Source organism: Hipposideros armiger, unplaced genomic scaffold, assembly GCF_001890085.2.
Source record: "Hipposideros armiger isolate ML-2016 unplaced genomic scaffold, ASM189008v1 scaffold_87, whole genome shotgun sequence".
In the NCBI taxonomy this organism is placed as follows: Eukaryota; Metazoa; Chordata; class Mammalia; order Chiroptera; family Hipposideridae; genus Hipposideros; species Hipposideros armiger.
The window spans coordinates 1770143-1786334 of record NW_017731437.1 but is presented as its reverse complement, the minus strand read 5'-3'; the positions used below and the strand labels follow the sequence as shown (position 1 = coordinate 1786334).

The 16192-nt window shown below is 53.8% G+C and overlaps 1 protein-coding gene across 2 annotated transcripts in view; it reads right to left on the bottom strand.

Annotated features, from left to right (window-relative positions):
* Positions 1–16192, bottom strand: part of MGAT5B (alpha-1,6-mannosylglycoprotein 6-beta-N-acetylglucosaminyltransferase B) — a 68322-nt gene that overhangs the window by 37879 nt on the left and 14251 nt on the right. For both annotated transcript variants that reach the window (XM_019644490.1, XM_019644491.1), the window contains 4 exons: positions 3202–3317; positions 2573–2646; positions 1505–1675; positions 579–743 (listed from right to left, as the gene is read on the bottom strand). In XM_019644490.1, the coding sequence (XP_019500035.1) occupies positions 579–743; positions 1505–1675; positions 2573–2646; positions 3202–3317 (526 nt within the window). The remainder of the gene's footprint in view (positions 1–578; positions 744–1504; positions 1676–2572; positions 2647–3201; positions 3318–16192) is intronic.

The following is a 16192-nucleotide window of genomic DNA, read 5'->3' as shown; positions in this document are numbered from 1 at the left end:
TAGGGACTCTGAAAGAAACAGACAGGGTGATGTGCAAGTCAGGTAGGTGTTTATTAGATGGATGGATGGATGGATGGATGGATGGATGGATGGATGGATGGATGGAAGGATGGGTGGATGGATAAATGTGTAGACAAATGAATGGATGGATGTGTGGGTGGATGGATGTGTGGATGTGTGGAAGGATGGATGGATGGATGGATGGATGGATGGATGGATGGATGGATGGATGCGTGGATGGATGGATGGATGGACCAACAGACCTCCTCCAAACAGGCTACCTTATTCCCAACATTCTTGGCGAACACCATGACTTTTCTGCCAGACAAGAACAAGATTGTCTGCAGAATGCAGGACCTCTAAGGGGGCAGGAGGGCTTCTCATTCTGCCTCAGACCTGGAAAGAGGCACCACATGCATCTATCCTGACTGCCTTCACGCTCCCTTCTGGCTCAAATTCAAATAAACTCTATAAAACTTTTGCGGGCAGACCCAGTGCCCACTTGGAATCCTGAGGCCCTGAGCTCATTTCCTAAGCTCTGAGCTCAGCTCCCTGAATACACAGAGAGGGTAAGGTACCTGCTTCTGGTCCCTTTGGGTGCCCCCCAGCTTCTGCGCCAGGCGCTGGGCAGCCAGGGCCCACTGGGCAGTCAGCCGCTTGGTCCGTTTCTTCATGAAGATCAGAGACTCCTTCCCGCTGCCCATCAGCTCCAGGAGGTGGGACAGGTTGCTCCGGAAAACTGCCTGGAGGGATGTCCAGTCCTCAATTCTCTACCCCCGGACCTGTGGCTGTGCTACCGCCATCGCCTGCTGCCCTGAGGACACGGGCTGGCACCCTCCCAGTGAGGCTGCAGCCTGCTCCGGCTTTTCTCTCTCATTCTAAGAGGCCCACCGGACCCGTCAGTGGAGGCGCCCTGCTCTCCCTCCCCGGCCAAGTTGGTCTGTCCCAGCCCAGCTCTGACCAGTCTCCCAAACCCTCTGGGAGGTGGTCAGCTGTGGTAGTTCCCAGGGATCCCAGCTGCTACAAGGAGGCTGAGGGCAGTGGTCAGAGCAGGGGCTCAAATGGCAGGGAGGCTGGGCTGCCTGCTAGTAGAGCCAGAGTAACTGTATACCTTGAACAAGTTGGCTCAGCTCCCTGGACCTCTGATTCATCATCTGATAAATATAATTATATAAGGACTGCTGGCATGCAGGAAGCCCTCCAGAAGTGCCAGCTGTTATTACTATTATTCTAGTCCATGAAGCGGGTGCCTCCAGGGCCCCAGCCTGCCCCTCCAGCAGGCCCAGCTTTGCAGCATCCCGAGAAGGTAGGACGGGCACCACCAGGCTGGTTTCCTGTCCAGGACGGCCAGCTGGGACCTGCCCACCCACCAGGCAGAGCTGGCCAGCCTCATTGTACCAGGGGCAAAGTGTTCCTCCCACTGTCCCCCAGGGATGTCCAGCTTGGGGAGGCCAGCTGGCATGTGCACCAACCCCTCACTGGCCCACTCACCTTCCATGCCTACCTGGACTTTGGGGAGAGGTTTGGGGGCCATGTGGGTAGCCGTCTGGTTCCTCCAGGGCAGCGGGGGACAGAACCACTCGACCTCACTGAGGTAGATGAGGAAGGAGCATTCGGTGCCGTCCACCCCGAAGAAGGCGTAGCAGGGGTCAGAGGTCCAGCGGGCACGCATCCACTGCAGAGAGGCCAGCCTGGGCCAGGGAGCCAACACCAGCCCACCCGCAGCCTTGGTGCCCCCTGCAGGCATGTCCCTGGGGATCCCGAGCTTCCCAGGATGGGGCCCCTGGGGCCAACCCTAACGATGCAGCAAGGGACAGGAGCAGGGGACAAAGACTGAACCAGGGCCCCAGGACCCTGTCCTGGCCACTAAGAACCTCAGGGAAGGCCGGGCTGGACCACCATCTCCCAAGCCCAGAAAAAGGAGGACCCCAGGGAGATAAAGCCAAGTCAGGACACAGCGGCAGGGGCAGCACCTTGGGACCTGGCTGGGTTCAGCTGAGGCCAAGGTCAGGAGCAGCCTCGGAGGAGGCAAGGGCTGGGGCGAGGGCAGGACCCCCACTCAGTGATCCCCACAAGGTCACCAAGCAAGGGATCTGCAGTGCCATCGTCCCCCCCGCCCCCTTAGGGAATTCAGAACCAGCGAGGAGCTGGCTTTTACAGCTACGCACTGGCCCCTGGCTGCACAGCCTTCGTGCAACCATAGGTCCCAGGACGTGGGGTCCGAGGGGCTCCCTCAGTCCAGCTGGTTGGACCATGAGGAATGGAGAAAGGGAGACTGAGTCCACTTGTCTGAATCTCTTGAGAATCAGGCTGCTGGTGGTAGCACACATATGTTTAATTGTTTGCTATAAAAATGTACTGAAACATGGCTCCTTCTGGGGAATATGGGTTGGTGGGTCAGGCGGATGACAGAGAAGCCGTTTCCCTGAGGTTGGCCTCTGCCAGCTAGTGCCACAGTCGGGGGCTGGGAGGAAAGCCCTACCAGCAGCGGACCCCCAGAACTAGTCTGGGGCACAACTCCTGCAGAGGAGCCTCCTTGCTGGTCACGCCCACCCTCAGCCCCAGGCCTCACCTCCACCTTCCCTGAGCAGTCAGGGAACTTGGGGTCACTGGGCGCCTCACACTGGTCCCGCCGGCCTTCAGACACTGTAGGGAGAAAAGGTTATCTTGCTGAGAACCTGGGTCCGGGACGGAGCCCGGTAGAGACAGGTGAGAGGAGTGGGCTGGGCTGGGTGAGAGGGGTAGGGCGGGAGCGGGCATGGCCTTCTACCTGAGTTTACTCACCTGAAAGGCCACCTGTCAGGGGGTCCCCAAGCTGGGGCTGCCACCCTCTGCCACCAACCCCACTCTCCTTAGGAGGTTCAGACCCAGTAAGGAGCTTGCTTAAATGGCTATGGACCAGCTGCCTGGATGGGCAGACCTCATACACCCACCCAAATGCACCCCCACCTTTTTCAGAGGAGCAGAGGTTGGGCCTGCAGCCCCAGACTGCTGCTCCCCACATCAAGTTTCCAGAGACCTCTGCTGTCCTCAGCACCCTCACACCAGCTCTGGGTAGATGAACCCCCGTCACCCTGCTGAGAGTCTGAAACAGGGCCCGAGGAGCCTGGGCAGCTGCTATGGGAGAAGTCAGGGCCCCGCCCCGGACGTCCCCCCAGTACACTGGCCTCCTGGGGGGAGAGGGGTGCCCCCGGCCCCCACCCTTGCTGTGCAGGAGCAGGCTATGGCGCAGCAGCTGGTCCACCTTGACGGCAATGTCGGAGACGTTCTGAGCGATGGCCTGGATGCGCTCCATGAGCCCGGCCCCAGCGGGCAGCCTACGAGGGAGAAGCCAGGGCTTAGAGGAGAAGCCTGCCTGGGTGGCCTTCCCAGCAGGGCCTCAGCCAGCCAGCAAGACGACAGGACTGCAAGGCTCCCGGCACCCACATGCTGCCGCCCTGCAACGAATGGAAACACAGTGGCAGTGATGGATGGTGAAAGTCAGGCCAGGAAATGGAGCCATCTGCCCACCCCCAGCCTGGGCTGGAGGGGCTCTCTAACCATCCAATGCACACGCATTACACCATGTGCGAAAGCCCACATCTGCATGTGCCAGGAGTGTCTGCATGAGTGCCAAAGGGCAGGGCCTGGGGCTGAAGCAGGCCCAGAATTCCATTCGGGAGCCCGGACAGGATCAGCGAGGGACCTTCGGGTGGCAGAGGCCGTTTTCCTGGGCACGGCCAGCTGCCCTGAGTCTGTTTCTCTATTTCTTCCCAGAAGGGCTATATCATGCCAAAATAAATTCCACCCAAAGCAGCCCGGGGACTTGCCAACTATTAAATCTCGAGTAAATTATTGTTGGGTTCTGAGAATGAATTCTTCCCAAGATCTTAAATGTGTTTACTGCCACAAACATCACGGCCCTCCACCCCACCATCAATACTCGTGTTGCCTTTATTTGGAGAAAATTTATTTCCCTGTGCTGATTACTACTCAACTCCCAGAGAAGTTTATTAGACGTCACGCACAGTATTCATCTCATTGCAAGCACTCCTACTGAGATCCATCTCACTCTGCTGGCACACGGGTCTCAGTGCAAGGAGGACCCTGGGGGCTTCCTCCCGGAAGCTGCTTGCTGTTTTGAGTGTATTAATTCCGTTTCCTTTGATTCTTACCTCATCCCCTGGCTTTGCAGGCCCAGTTTAAGCTCTGTTTATCCTTTTACAAAGACTGGGTCTTGATGGCCGCACGTAATTGGAATGATATGAAGGAGGATTTTTTTCCCAACCCGGGATCTTCTCAGGTGTTTACCCCTCCCTTCAGGGCTGGTGACCTGCCCACCAGGGAAGGCACAGTAGTGACCCCCGGGGGCCACCTGCCCTCTCAGGCCACTCTCGGCTCCTACCTCCATTTTCTGTAAGGAGAAGAAGGGTGGGAGCCCCCTCCACAGAAAGAATGACTGATATGGGGGGCTGGCGGGGGCAAGGCAGACATGGAGGTGGGCGTGGGGACAAGAGAAAGAAGGTGACAGGAAGGGGCAACGTATACAATGGACACACAATCAGGCCAACCCACTCAAAAACAAACACCTTGAATGGAAAATGGCATCGCCTCTGTATTTGTTTCCTGGGGCTGCTGTCCCAAAATGACCACAAATTTGGTGGCTTGAAACAACATTGATTCTCTCACAGTTTTAGAGGCCAGACATCTGAGATCAAGGTGTCGGTGGGGCTGGTTCCTCCTGGCACCTCGGAGGGGGCATTTGCTCCCAGCCTCTCTCCCCGCCTCCAGTGGGCGCAGGCCGGCCTTGGCGGCGCTCCTTGGCTTGTGGCGGCATCACCCAACCTCAGCCTCTGTCGTCGCTTGGCTTCTCCGTGTGTCCAAATTTCCTCTTCTTCTAAGGACACTGGTCATTGGATCAGGGCTCACCCACGCCCAGCATGACCTCATCTTAATGTGATTACATCTGCAAAGACCCCGTTTTCAAATAAGAACACAGCCATAGGTACTGGGGGCAAGGATTTCAACATATCTTTTCAGAGGACAACGATTCAACCCTCCATGGCCTCCTATGAGATTACAAGTACGAATGAGAAGAGATTTAAAAGACGAATGCTTGTTTTGCTCAAAAGATCCTCAGGCAGAAAGAAGTAAAAATATTTCTCCTTGGTCTTCAGATTGTCAAGAATGCTGTCGGGAAGAGAACATCAGCTTGTCTTCAATTTATAGTAATACACAAGGATGAGCTGGAGCTCTGTCTCTTAGGAGCTGTGTGACCCTGGGAAAGTCACTTACCCTCTCTGTGCCTCAGCACCCTCCTCTTTTTTAAATGGAGATGATAATGGCCCTAACCTCATAGAGTCATTGTGAGGACAGACTGAGGAAAAATGTGGAGAACTCAGGTCAGCAACGCCCACGTGACATAAGCCCTGTGTCAACCAGCATGACCGCTACTGCCATGGTGTGGTGGACGCTGTGGCAAAAGGGATTTGGGCTGACCAGGGTTTCTCAACCTTCTTTCATTACCGGCTCCCTATGGAGCCTTTTGAGACATTTTTCCCTTCTCACCCAGCCGCTTGGAATGCCATCACCACTTCAGATGTTCTGCTTATCTGTTTACACAACATGGCCTGTGGAGGGCCACAGACCATCACAACATCTAAGATTGTCTTGCCCCTCAAGAGCCAGTTTTCACCCGTTTGTGTGGGGGGGGTACACTCCCATTGAGAATGCCTGGGTCAGACCAGAGAAGGAACGTGACGACCTTGACCTTGCTGGACTCTAAAACGAGTTCCGAACGAGGGTTGTGGCCCTGTTTCCCCATCAACCTATGGGGACAGGATGGACCCTCTTCTGACTGGAAGGAATATTTAGGTGACCGAAGGTGGCCCCAGTGCAGACGGCCGGAACCTCACAGATGCTGGGTCTGAGCTGGTACCTAGCACAGGTGGCCACGGCATGACAAAGAGGTGCTCTGGGGCGGGGAAGGACCAGGTGTCCTTCTTGACTTCTAACTGGAGACCCCAGGGCACAAATGACCCCTGTCGGGGACCAGCTGGGGGTCTTGCCAGGTCTCTGGAGACAGTGGAAGGAACCCCACCCCACCTCAAGCTTTCCTGGAGGTGCCTTTCCCTCGAGGTGCCTTTCCCTCGAGGTTCCACTCCTTCCACCCTGTGGGAGCTGGACCACTTCTCTGAGCCCCCGGCACCCCGGGGTGTGGATGTGAGTTGCAGGCTAGAAACCCCCAAAGGAGCCCAGAGTCATCAAGGACAAGGACGTGCTTTCATACGTGGAGCCTGACAATGCCCCGCACAGGCCATGTCCCCATGTCTCCATCACTATTTTGGATTAGATAGTGTCCCCCCAAATTTCCATCTACCTGGAACCTCAGAATGTGGCCTCACTCAGAAATAGGGTCTCTGCAGATGGAATTTGTTGAGGTCAGACTGGATTAGGTTGGCCCTGAGCTCAATGACTGGTGTTTTTGTAAGAAGGCCACATGAGGACACACAGGGAGATGACAGCCACGTGACGATGGGAGCAGAGAATGCAGTGATGCATCTACAAACCGAAAGCTGGAAGAAGTAGGAAGGACCCTCCCCGGGAGCCTTCGGAAGGAACGAGGCCCTGCAGACACCCTGATCTCAGACTTCCAGCCTCCAGAACGGAGAGAGAACACATTTCTGTTGTTGGAAGCCATCTGGTTTGTGGTCATTTTTTATAGCAGCCCCAGGACACGCATACAATCACCATCTGCAGAACTGAAGGAAAACGGTTTTTAATCCATCACAGAAAGAGTGTCCAGTTCTCCAGTCCCCCCTCCCCCATCCCTGCTGTCAGGAACTTCTTCTGTCCCACCTGTGCTCCTCTTGCTGAAGCCCAAGCTTAATTCTGCTGCTACTGTCACCCGAGATGAAGAACTGGGGACGCCCTTGACTTCTCAAGCCCGGGGTTAGTGACTCTCCACATTATTCAGAGACTTATTAGAAAGAGTCAGGGCCTCAGGATCCGAGGTCCTAGATTCCAGTCTTGACGCCACTGGAGAGCTGTGTGACCTTGGGCAAGTGACCTAACCTCTCTGAACTCAGCGGGTCGGCTCCAGTAAAATCTGAATAATCTCAACTACCTCACAGAGTGATTGCAAGGATTAGACACAAGGCTGACTGGAAAAAGCTCAGCATACAGTAGGCACTTGGTAAATGCTTGAAATGCTTTCACTCCCTACCCACAGAGGTCACCCTGGCCCCGAGAGGAAGTGTCCTAAGTCTAACTACAGAGCAAAGCACTTTACTTTTTGAGGGATTCAGCAATTTTCATATGACAAGCGTTTCTGCATAAAACATATCGCTAGCATGGGCTTTAAATAGTGCAGATGGCATCTGTCTGATTTAACAAGTTCAACTTGTTCGAAACGGAATTACTTGGCGTCACTATTATTACACTGGACTTAGCATGTGTGCAGCAGTTTCTATTTTCAACTCATATATGATTAGCCTTCCTTCTCTGAGAAGCATTTTTAAAAAATGACAATGAAAGCAGATGACACAAGATCCCAGACCTCAGACCACTGCTGACCTGGGAAATGTCTAAGTGGGAAAAAAGTGGGGGAGATGGCGGACAGCCGCCTCCGGCCCACGGGGCCCAAGGGAACTCAGAGTCGTAGTGCTGTCACCGTGGGGTCAGGGTGGCAGAAAGGTCACTTCTCCATCAGGCCCGGGAAGCGCAGTGCCAGGGCCCACAATGCTTTTCGGGGTCCACGATCAAGTTTTAATTCTTTAAAAGCCAGAGAAAACATTGTAGGCAAAGAAAATATTTTCTATGCAATAACTATAATTTGTCTCTCTACCAATGCAGTCATAAAATGCAATTTTGCTATTGTTTAAACTGTACCCCCCCTAAAATTTGTATGTTACAGTCCTAACCCCCAGTACCTCAAACCGTGACCTTATTGGAAAAAGGAAGGAAATATTTCTGGAATTACATTCAGATGTAATTAGTGGAGTTAATATGAGGTCATCCTGGAGGAGAATAGGCCTGATTCCAATGTGACTGGTCTCCTAACAAAAAGGGGAATTTGGACGCAGACACGCACACGGAAGACTGGAGTTATGCTGCCTGAGCCAAGAAACTGCCTGAAGCCAGGAGAGGGGCCTGGAACAGATCCTCCCAAGAGCCTTCAAAGAGAGTGTGGCCCTGCTAACACTCTGCAGACACCTTGATCTTAAACTTCTGGCCTCTAGAACTGTTGTTTAAGCTACTCAGTGTGTGGTACCTTGTCACGGCAGCCCTAGGAAACTAACACAACTTTTCATATTTTTTTCTGGAGGAAGGGCCCCTGTGGTCCTGACGCAGCCCAGAAAGGCAGGGCTTTCCCTAGACTGTGAGGAGGACGGGAGAAAAACATTCTGGGAATGATAATAATAAAGTAGGAAGCGCTCACTTGCCCAGTTCGTTATGTACATGGTCTCATTTCATTTTCCCTGACATCATGATTCCTTTTTAATGGCCCCGCTGTGCGGATGAAGAAACCAAGGCACAGCAAGGTTGAGTGACTTGCTCAGGGTCACACAGCAATTAAGTGGGAAATCGGGTTCCAGTCCAGCAGCTCGGTTCCTGCTGGAAAGGCTGCTGTGCCAGAGGGGCAGATGGAACGAAATACTCCTGGGAGGGGGGTGCTGAGCAGCAGGAGCTGCGGGAGGACAAGGACTCGGCCCTTCCAGTCAAACGCCTAGACGCACATGCAGAGATGACAGGTGGTACAAGGGTCCCAGTCCTGTGTCCTCAGTATGGGAAGCAGCCTGGAGTCACAGATGGAACACTGGACTCAGTCAGTCAGAAAAGGCAGGCTGCCCTGGGACATAGCTGGATTGCACTGAGAAACCCCATTGCCCATCCCTCCACCCTGGGCGTCGGTGCCCATAAGTGGGCTGTGAGGCAGGGCACCAGTTCACGGGGAAGGGGTCTGTGCCTCCGGGCGGGCACGGGGGCAGGACATCAGGACCAAGGCCATGACTGAGCAAAAGACCACAGGCCCTTTCAGGTCTAGGGGTGCGGCCCTTAGCACCATTTCTGCGGGGATAACAGTCAACACCCTCCTGGCAGCTGGCAAAGGCAAAAAGAGTTCTGGCCGAAGGCGTTGCCCTGGCAACACCCATCCTAACCCTGCAGGGCCGGTCCAGAGGACAAACCCAGGCCGGGCGATCGTGCGGACATTGCGTTCGGCCTTTCCCCCACCGCCTCATGCACCCCCAGCCTTCCTTCCACTGGCACAAATGACTGAGAGCCCCTTAATCCTCCTCCTACTTACGGCATATTTTTGTTTCTCTCCATTTTTATCTTTGGTGCGTGCATTTTAAAAGCAGGACGTGGTTAAGCCAGACAAGCCTGAACTGGTGGGCTTCTGGCAGAGTGGGGGGAATGTGAGGAGTGCAGACGCAGAGAGGCAGGGAGGGGGCCAGCTGGGGGTCTCAGGAGAGATGCCCAGGAGGAAGTCCAACTGACATGTGCCTTGCATACAGATTTCTCATGTGCCTGCTCGGTGCCAGGCTCCGCTCTGGGCGTGGAGATATACAGGAGAATCAAATACAGGCCCAGCACAGGAGGCGACTCCCATACGGCTGCTTTGAGGACTAAATGGTATCATGAACTTAGCCTTGCCCGCAGTGCTCAGTACTTGGTTTTAATTGTCACTTGTAGGGCATCTGTTATTGTTATTACTTGTGGTGGGCACTCCAGGTTAGGTCTCACCCTTTTTGGGTAGGATGAAGCCCCCAAGCAGATATGCCCTACACGGAATGGACCACATCTGAAAATGGTGTCTCCCAATGTCAAAACTGCTGACCCAGGGACTTAAATGGACCTGAGGCCAAGGAGATGATTCCAGCCCCTGCTGGGAGGTTGACCAGGAGACCAGCCTCAAGATGTCCCCCTCCAGGCCCAGGACTCTGTGAGGGGCTGGGCTCCTGGCTGAGGCGAGTCTGGCCAAGGCCTTTGCACTTAAGCCTGTAGCAGGAGGTTATTCCCGAGCCAGGCTGGGGGCCCCCCATGGACACCACCAGCAAGAGGACAGTGAGGTTCTCTGGCCCCAGCCTGTAAGCTGTGGGTGCCAGGCAGGGGCAGAAAGGCTGGGTGGGGGGCGGGGTCTTCTGCGTTATCAGGAAGCTCTTAGGGTCAGCAGGGCTGACACACCAGCCCGAAGGATCCCGCCATGCCTCCCAGTTGGGCAGAAGCCCCACAAGGAACCATGGGACCTTTTCACCCCCCACAAACATGGCAGTCCTGAGGCTACCCCAGCTCTCTCCACCATCGGGCTACGCAGACAATATAGGCCGGGCTCAGTCCCTATCAGATCTATGACCTGGGCCCTTCCTTTCCCTGCCTGATCCCAGTTCCTTCATCTGGGAATTGCAGACCTGGATAGGACCTTCTGATTGGGCCACTGGTCAAGGTCAAAGTTCATAAAAGTACCCAGTAGAGCAGCGGTTCTCAACCTTCCTAATGTCGCGACCCCTTAACACAGTTCCTCATGTTGTGGTGACCCCCAACCATCAAATTATTTTCGTTGCTACTCTATAACTGTAAGTTTGCTACTGTTAGGAATCGTCATGTAAATATCTTTTTGTTTTCCGATGGTCTTAGGCGACCCCTGTGAAAGGGTCGTGCGACCCCCAAAGGGGTCGCGGCCCACAGTTTGAGAACCGCTGAGCTAGAGGGTGGCTGCTATTCTTAGTTATTATCATCATTCGTTATGACTACTGCTACTTCAGCCCACTCTGCAACTAAGTCCTCGGAACCCAGAACACACCTCTCAGGGCTGAGGGCCACCCCAGGCATGGCTCTGGCTGGAAGAGGCCCCTGTGCTCCCTCGCCCATAAAGGTGCCCATGGTGGCCCGAGCCAGCCTGAAACACAGGAGTCTGCAAACAGCTCCGGGCGGGGATGGCCTGGGATTTGCTGGCACCTTCTGAGGAAGCCTCCGCTGCCCCTGCCCCATGGGAAGAGGGCTAACAGGCGCCCCTGGGAGCTCTTGCTGCCCTGCCGGGTGGAGCCCCCCCGCACCCCCCCCGGGGTGCCCAAACACTTCACATTGCCCTCCTTGAGAACCCGCCTGTGTTCAGGAGTATGTACCCCCATATCCCAGGACCTGTGAGCCCCATGGGACCTCAGACACCTGCTGGTCCCGCCCCTTACTTTGTGAAGGGGAAACTGGCCAGGAGAAGGTAAAATAAAGTTGCACTGTGGGCTGGGGAGAGGGCAGGGGCTCGCACCCTGGCTCTCTGTGCCAGCCTTGCTCCTTCCACTGCCTCTGCAAAATAGTTAAATGCACTCGGCGTGCGAGACTTGGGCCTGCGTGCTTTCTGCACACCTACTGAGCACCAGAAATTCCACAATAACAATCAATTCTTTTTTTGTTTTTTTTAGCTGAGCCATCCTGCCACCTGTTGGCTGCTCAGGGGCTGCTCAGCTCGGTCCGGGACTCGAGCCACTGTTGCTCAGAGCTCAAACTCTTGAGCGAACTCTTAACCAACTGAGCCACTCGGCCAGCCCCAACAATCACTTCTTACTTGGAAAGGAAAAGCACACCAAGCCAGTCTCTGGTCACCCCTCTCCGCATCCCCAGGGGCCACCCTGGGAGTATTCTAAGAATCCGCGGTATTCGAAGTCCTGCCCAGGAATCCCTCCCCTCATACCCACAGACTGACCGCCAGCCCCTTGCTGTGGCCTCCTGGAGCCAACTGGCCCCCAAGGTTGACCCTGGTGTAGTCAGTCTCTGGGCAGACCCCAAAGAGGCAGCTAACACCACAGTCCCCCACCAGCCACCGGATGCTCTGCTCCATATACCACCCAGGGCCAGGGAACCCTGGCTGCTGTCAGGCGTCAGTGGCCACTTCTCTTCCCAACACCGGCTACAAGAGGCCCACCTGAGGCTCCGGCCCCTGCTCCCAGCCCCTCAAGGCAATCACTAATTCCAGCCTTCACTCCCCTGGCCCCTGAAGAGCTCTCCAGGACGCCTGGGGAATGAGGTTTAATTTTGCGGGTTCCTCCCATGATTTATGAGGGTTGCATCCAATTAACGGTGTATCGATTTCCGCACAGCTGGCCGGCATGCTTGCTGGAAGTTTCATTATGAAACTGACCGCCTTCCCTTTAAAAACATGGAAACTCCTGCACACAGGTGCCCGCAGGTACATGTACCGAGAGACACAAGCATGTACAGCCAGGACGGGAGATGTGCTCTCCGTGTGTGTGTCTGTCCGTCTTTCTCTCTGTCTCCCTGTCACACACACCACATGGGACACAGGAAACTCCCACCCAAGTGTCCAGCCTCCCCTGCATTTTTACTGCTCCCTCCGCAGCTTCCGCCCCTCTTCACCCTCATCCAGAGCCCCTGATGCTGTGGGGGTCTCCGAACAGATGACCACGGATCTGCCAGCCCCTCCGCAAGCAAGGGCAGAGAGGACTCCTCTCTCCTGCACCAAGAAATATACATACATACATACATATATATTTAATATCAGAGAGAGAGAGAGAGAGAGACTAAGCCCACCCCAGGGCCCAGCCTACTTCTGGAGAATTTTTTTTAAGATCTCATATGTATATTTTATTTAAGACACTGCAATCCTACTGTACATGCTTTGTATCTTGCCTCTTTTACTGAGATTGTATACGTATGTTACCATTCATTAAATGCTTTTTAAAATATGATTTTTAGCGGTTACATTTCATCTTACCATGGGTATCCACACTATACTGATCCTTTTCCTATTGTACCCTCCATAATAAAAGTCTTATAATTAAAACATATTTGCCAGCTTGATACGTTACACTGTTTCTTACAAGTGGAATTTTTATTATTAGTGAGGCTGAAGTTTTTTGTATAGTCTTTGCCCTGTGAAATGTTCTTTTGCTTCAAATTCCACTTTGTTTGGCATACATATTGTCATCCAAGCTTTCTTCTCTTTTGTGTTTTCTAGATACATCCTCCTTTCCTTTTATTTTCAGTTCCTGAGTCATTGGGTTTTAGGTCTGTCTCACAAACGGCTTATAATTGGGTGTTGAGAAGCCGTATCTTTGTTAGGGATGTTTAACCTGTTCACATTTATTGTCATATTTGATAGGCTTCTGGCCTGGCGGACTGACTGGCCTTCTCACCCAGCGGCCATCCCTCCCCATCAGCCTGGCCTCTCTTGAGCCCTGGGGCCAGACAAGCTCCCAGACTGGCTCTCCTATTAGGAAGGGGCAAATCCCGGAGCTGGACCCAGCACAGGCTCTGAGAGAAATGATGCATGTCTTTTAAAATTGAGCCCAAAGTTGTCATAACAGGTAAAGTGTCCCCTGCCCACACCCACATGCAGACCTCCAGGGAGGCCACTCTCTAGGCCACCCGGCCTCGCCAGCGTAGCAATGGCTGGAATGTCTAGAAGCATTTTTGAGTTTTTAAATAAAGCTTCTTTTTTAAAAAAAGATGTTGGGAAAATAATCCATCTCATTATCCACAGATGAGAATTTTGATGCATCTCCTTTCTGCCATCTCTCCTGCAGTATTTTACAGTTATTGAGTTTTACACTCTCTATAATCCAACTCTATTTATAATCACATAACTGTTTTCACATTTTCCCTTGCCATTAAAATCCCTGCATTTCTCGTCAACATACTTTTCAACAGCTGCATAAACCCACCAAGCGGAGGTGCCAGGATGTGTCTAACCAATTCCTCACCAGCAGGCATTCAAGTTGTTGCTCAAACTTTCTAACACTATAGATGGATGGATGGATAGATAGATAGATACGGGTAGAGACAGAGATAAAGATATATAGATATTAAAAAGGCCACAATGGCCATGAGTCACAGAACTGTTTCTGAAGTTAAGATTCTTTTCCTAAGACGGATTCCCAGAATGAAACGCCCAGGTCAAGGGTGTGACCACGTTCACGATTCTGCACCCACAGCAGCCGGCGCCCCGGGTTGAGCCACTCACGCTCAGGGTCCCAGGGTGGGGTTGGCCAGAAACGCCGCACATGCATCCATCTCTCCGTCACGCTGGGCACCGTGCTGCCTTCACAGCTCCTCAACCTCACGCAGCACCCAGGGGCGCCCACACTATCCTTCTTTCCTTTCTCCCTCTCTCCCTTCCTTTCTTCCTTCAACAAATACTAAGCACAAGTACAAACTGTTGTTCTTGAGGCTGGGGATACAGAAGTGAAACGCCCTCACAGAGGGGACATTCCAGCCTGGGGACAGATGATGAATAGGAAGTAATGAAAATACACAGGGTGTGTTAGGCCCCCTGGGGCTTAATCTCTGTGAGAGCCCCAGCCAGGCCAGTGGAGCAGGTGTGCGGTGACTCCTAATGCAGACCTGTTTGCAGTGACTCTAGCTGTGCGCAGGGATGGACACTGGCTCCCTGTCCCCAGGAGGGCCGTACACGCGTCGGGGACAGGGCTCCAGCTTCTGTCTCCTGTGTCCTCTCCACCCATCCCTGAAACTCCAGCCCGGACTCTGCACATGGTAGGATATAACACAGACATACAAACTGGCTCAAAGGCAAACCGCCTGAAACTCCAGCTGTCTGCTATTGCTGAGAAACCTTATGGAAAATTCAGAAACCATTACTATTTGGCTCTAGGATACATAATATGATGCCATTTGCAGCAAATCTGCAAATAATTCCTAATTATGTTTTCCTAGACTAAAAAAGCACATTCGTTTTCCTCACGGACACACCAGCCATGAAGCTTCTGGAAGGGCAGAAGGGGGACAGTGGGCGTGATTCTTTTGAAGCCACAGATGCTGTCAGAGTGAGGAATCCCAGCGCAGGTAACAGAGTGTTTGCTGAAGACACAGCAGCCTGTGTGTCTGCAGGGTTCTCGCTTGTCTAGCTCCAGGTTGATCAACCCAGGGTGGATTCAGGGTGGGGAGGGGCTGGAGTGTTAGCGCACCAGGCAGGTGTGAGCGAGCAGCCTCCTGCAAGCCCTGGACACACCTATCATTTCTCTCCCTGAAACCAGGAGCAACAACAGTCTTTCTGAAATTTATGGCTCTGCCTGTGGGGCTTGATGGGCTCTGTTGGTCATGATGGATTGTTGCTATTTCCCGGGATGGAGCTGGGAGGTAGTGTGTGCTCCCTCACCCCCACCCCAGGAGATGAAGGACAAGGCAGGGGCGGGAAGGACAGGCCGGGACTGGAAGAAATCCAGGGACACGTTGAATATGCTGGCAGTGGCACCCCCAGCCCCAGAAGGCAGGCCTGGAGCCCAGGTTCACCTGACCCTCGGCTCTGCTGTCCACAGCAGGATTTGCAGCAGAGAGACAGCTGGGTCCTCTGCCTTCGCCCTGGTGAACAGACCTGGTGACAGAGGCTGGACCAGCAGCCCAGGGAGGTGGCAGCACAGCTGGGGGCAGAAAAGTAGAAAGGATGGGAGGGGGGCGTGGGAGGGGCTGGATCAGAGGGGACACAGACGGCAGACAGCTTCAGAGAAGACTGGCATAGAGAAGAAAATGGTCTCAGGCCTCAGGGGGAACTCCAGGGGAGCCCAACACCTTTGCCTCCATCTCCCCGTCTCTGCCCCCGGGCCCCTTTGCTTCCCTTCTTGCTGCCCTGACCCCTAATCCCTTCTTCACAAAGCAGTCAGAGTGAACTTTATAAAAAGAAGCCAGAGCCTATCAGCCCCTGGCTGAAAGCCCCCCCAGCAACTTCCCACAGCTCTTAGAATAGTGTCCCAGCGCTCCTTACCATAGCTGACAAAGCCCTATGCCGCCTGTCCTGCTGACCGCTCCCACCCTTCACCACACTTTGCCATGTTGGCTTTCACATTGCTCCTCTTCCTCCAAAATACCAAGCTTGTTCCTACCCCAGGGCCTTTGCACTTGCTGCTCTCGCTACCTCAAATTCTCTCCTCCTAGTTCCTCATGTAGCTGGCTCCTTCCTACCATTCAGAATTGAGCTCAAGTATCACCAGCGCAGAAGGGCCTTCCCAGACCACCATATTTGAATAGCCGTTTTCTTGGTCACCCCCCAATCCTTCACAGCATGGATCAGTGTCTGACATTATCTCATGTATTTCTTTTACTCATTACTGCCTGTCTGCCCCACTGGAATGGGGACAACAAACATAACTGTGTCCCCAGCACCTGTAGCAGTGCCTGGCGCTTAGCTGGTCCCGTACGTATTTCATGAGTGCATATTTTGGTCAGGTACTCAGCCCCTGGATGG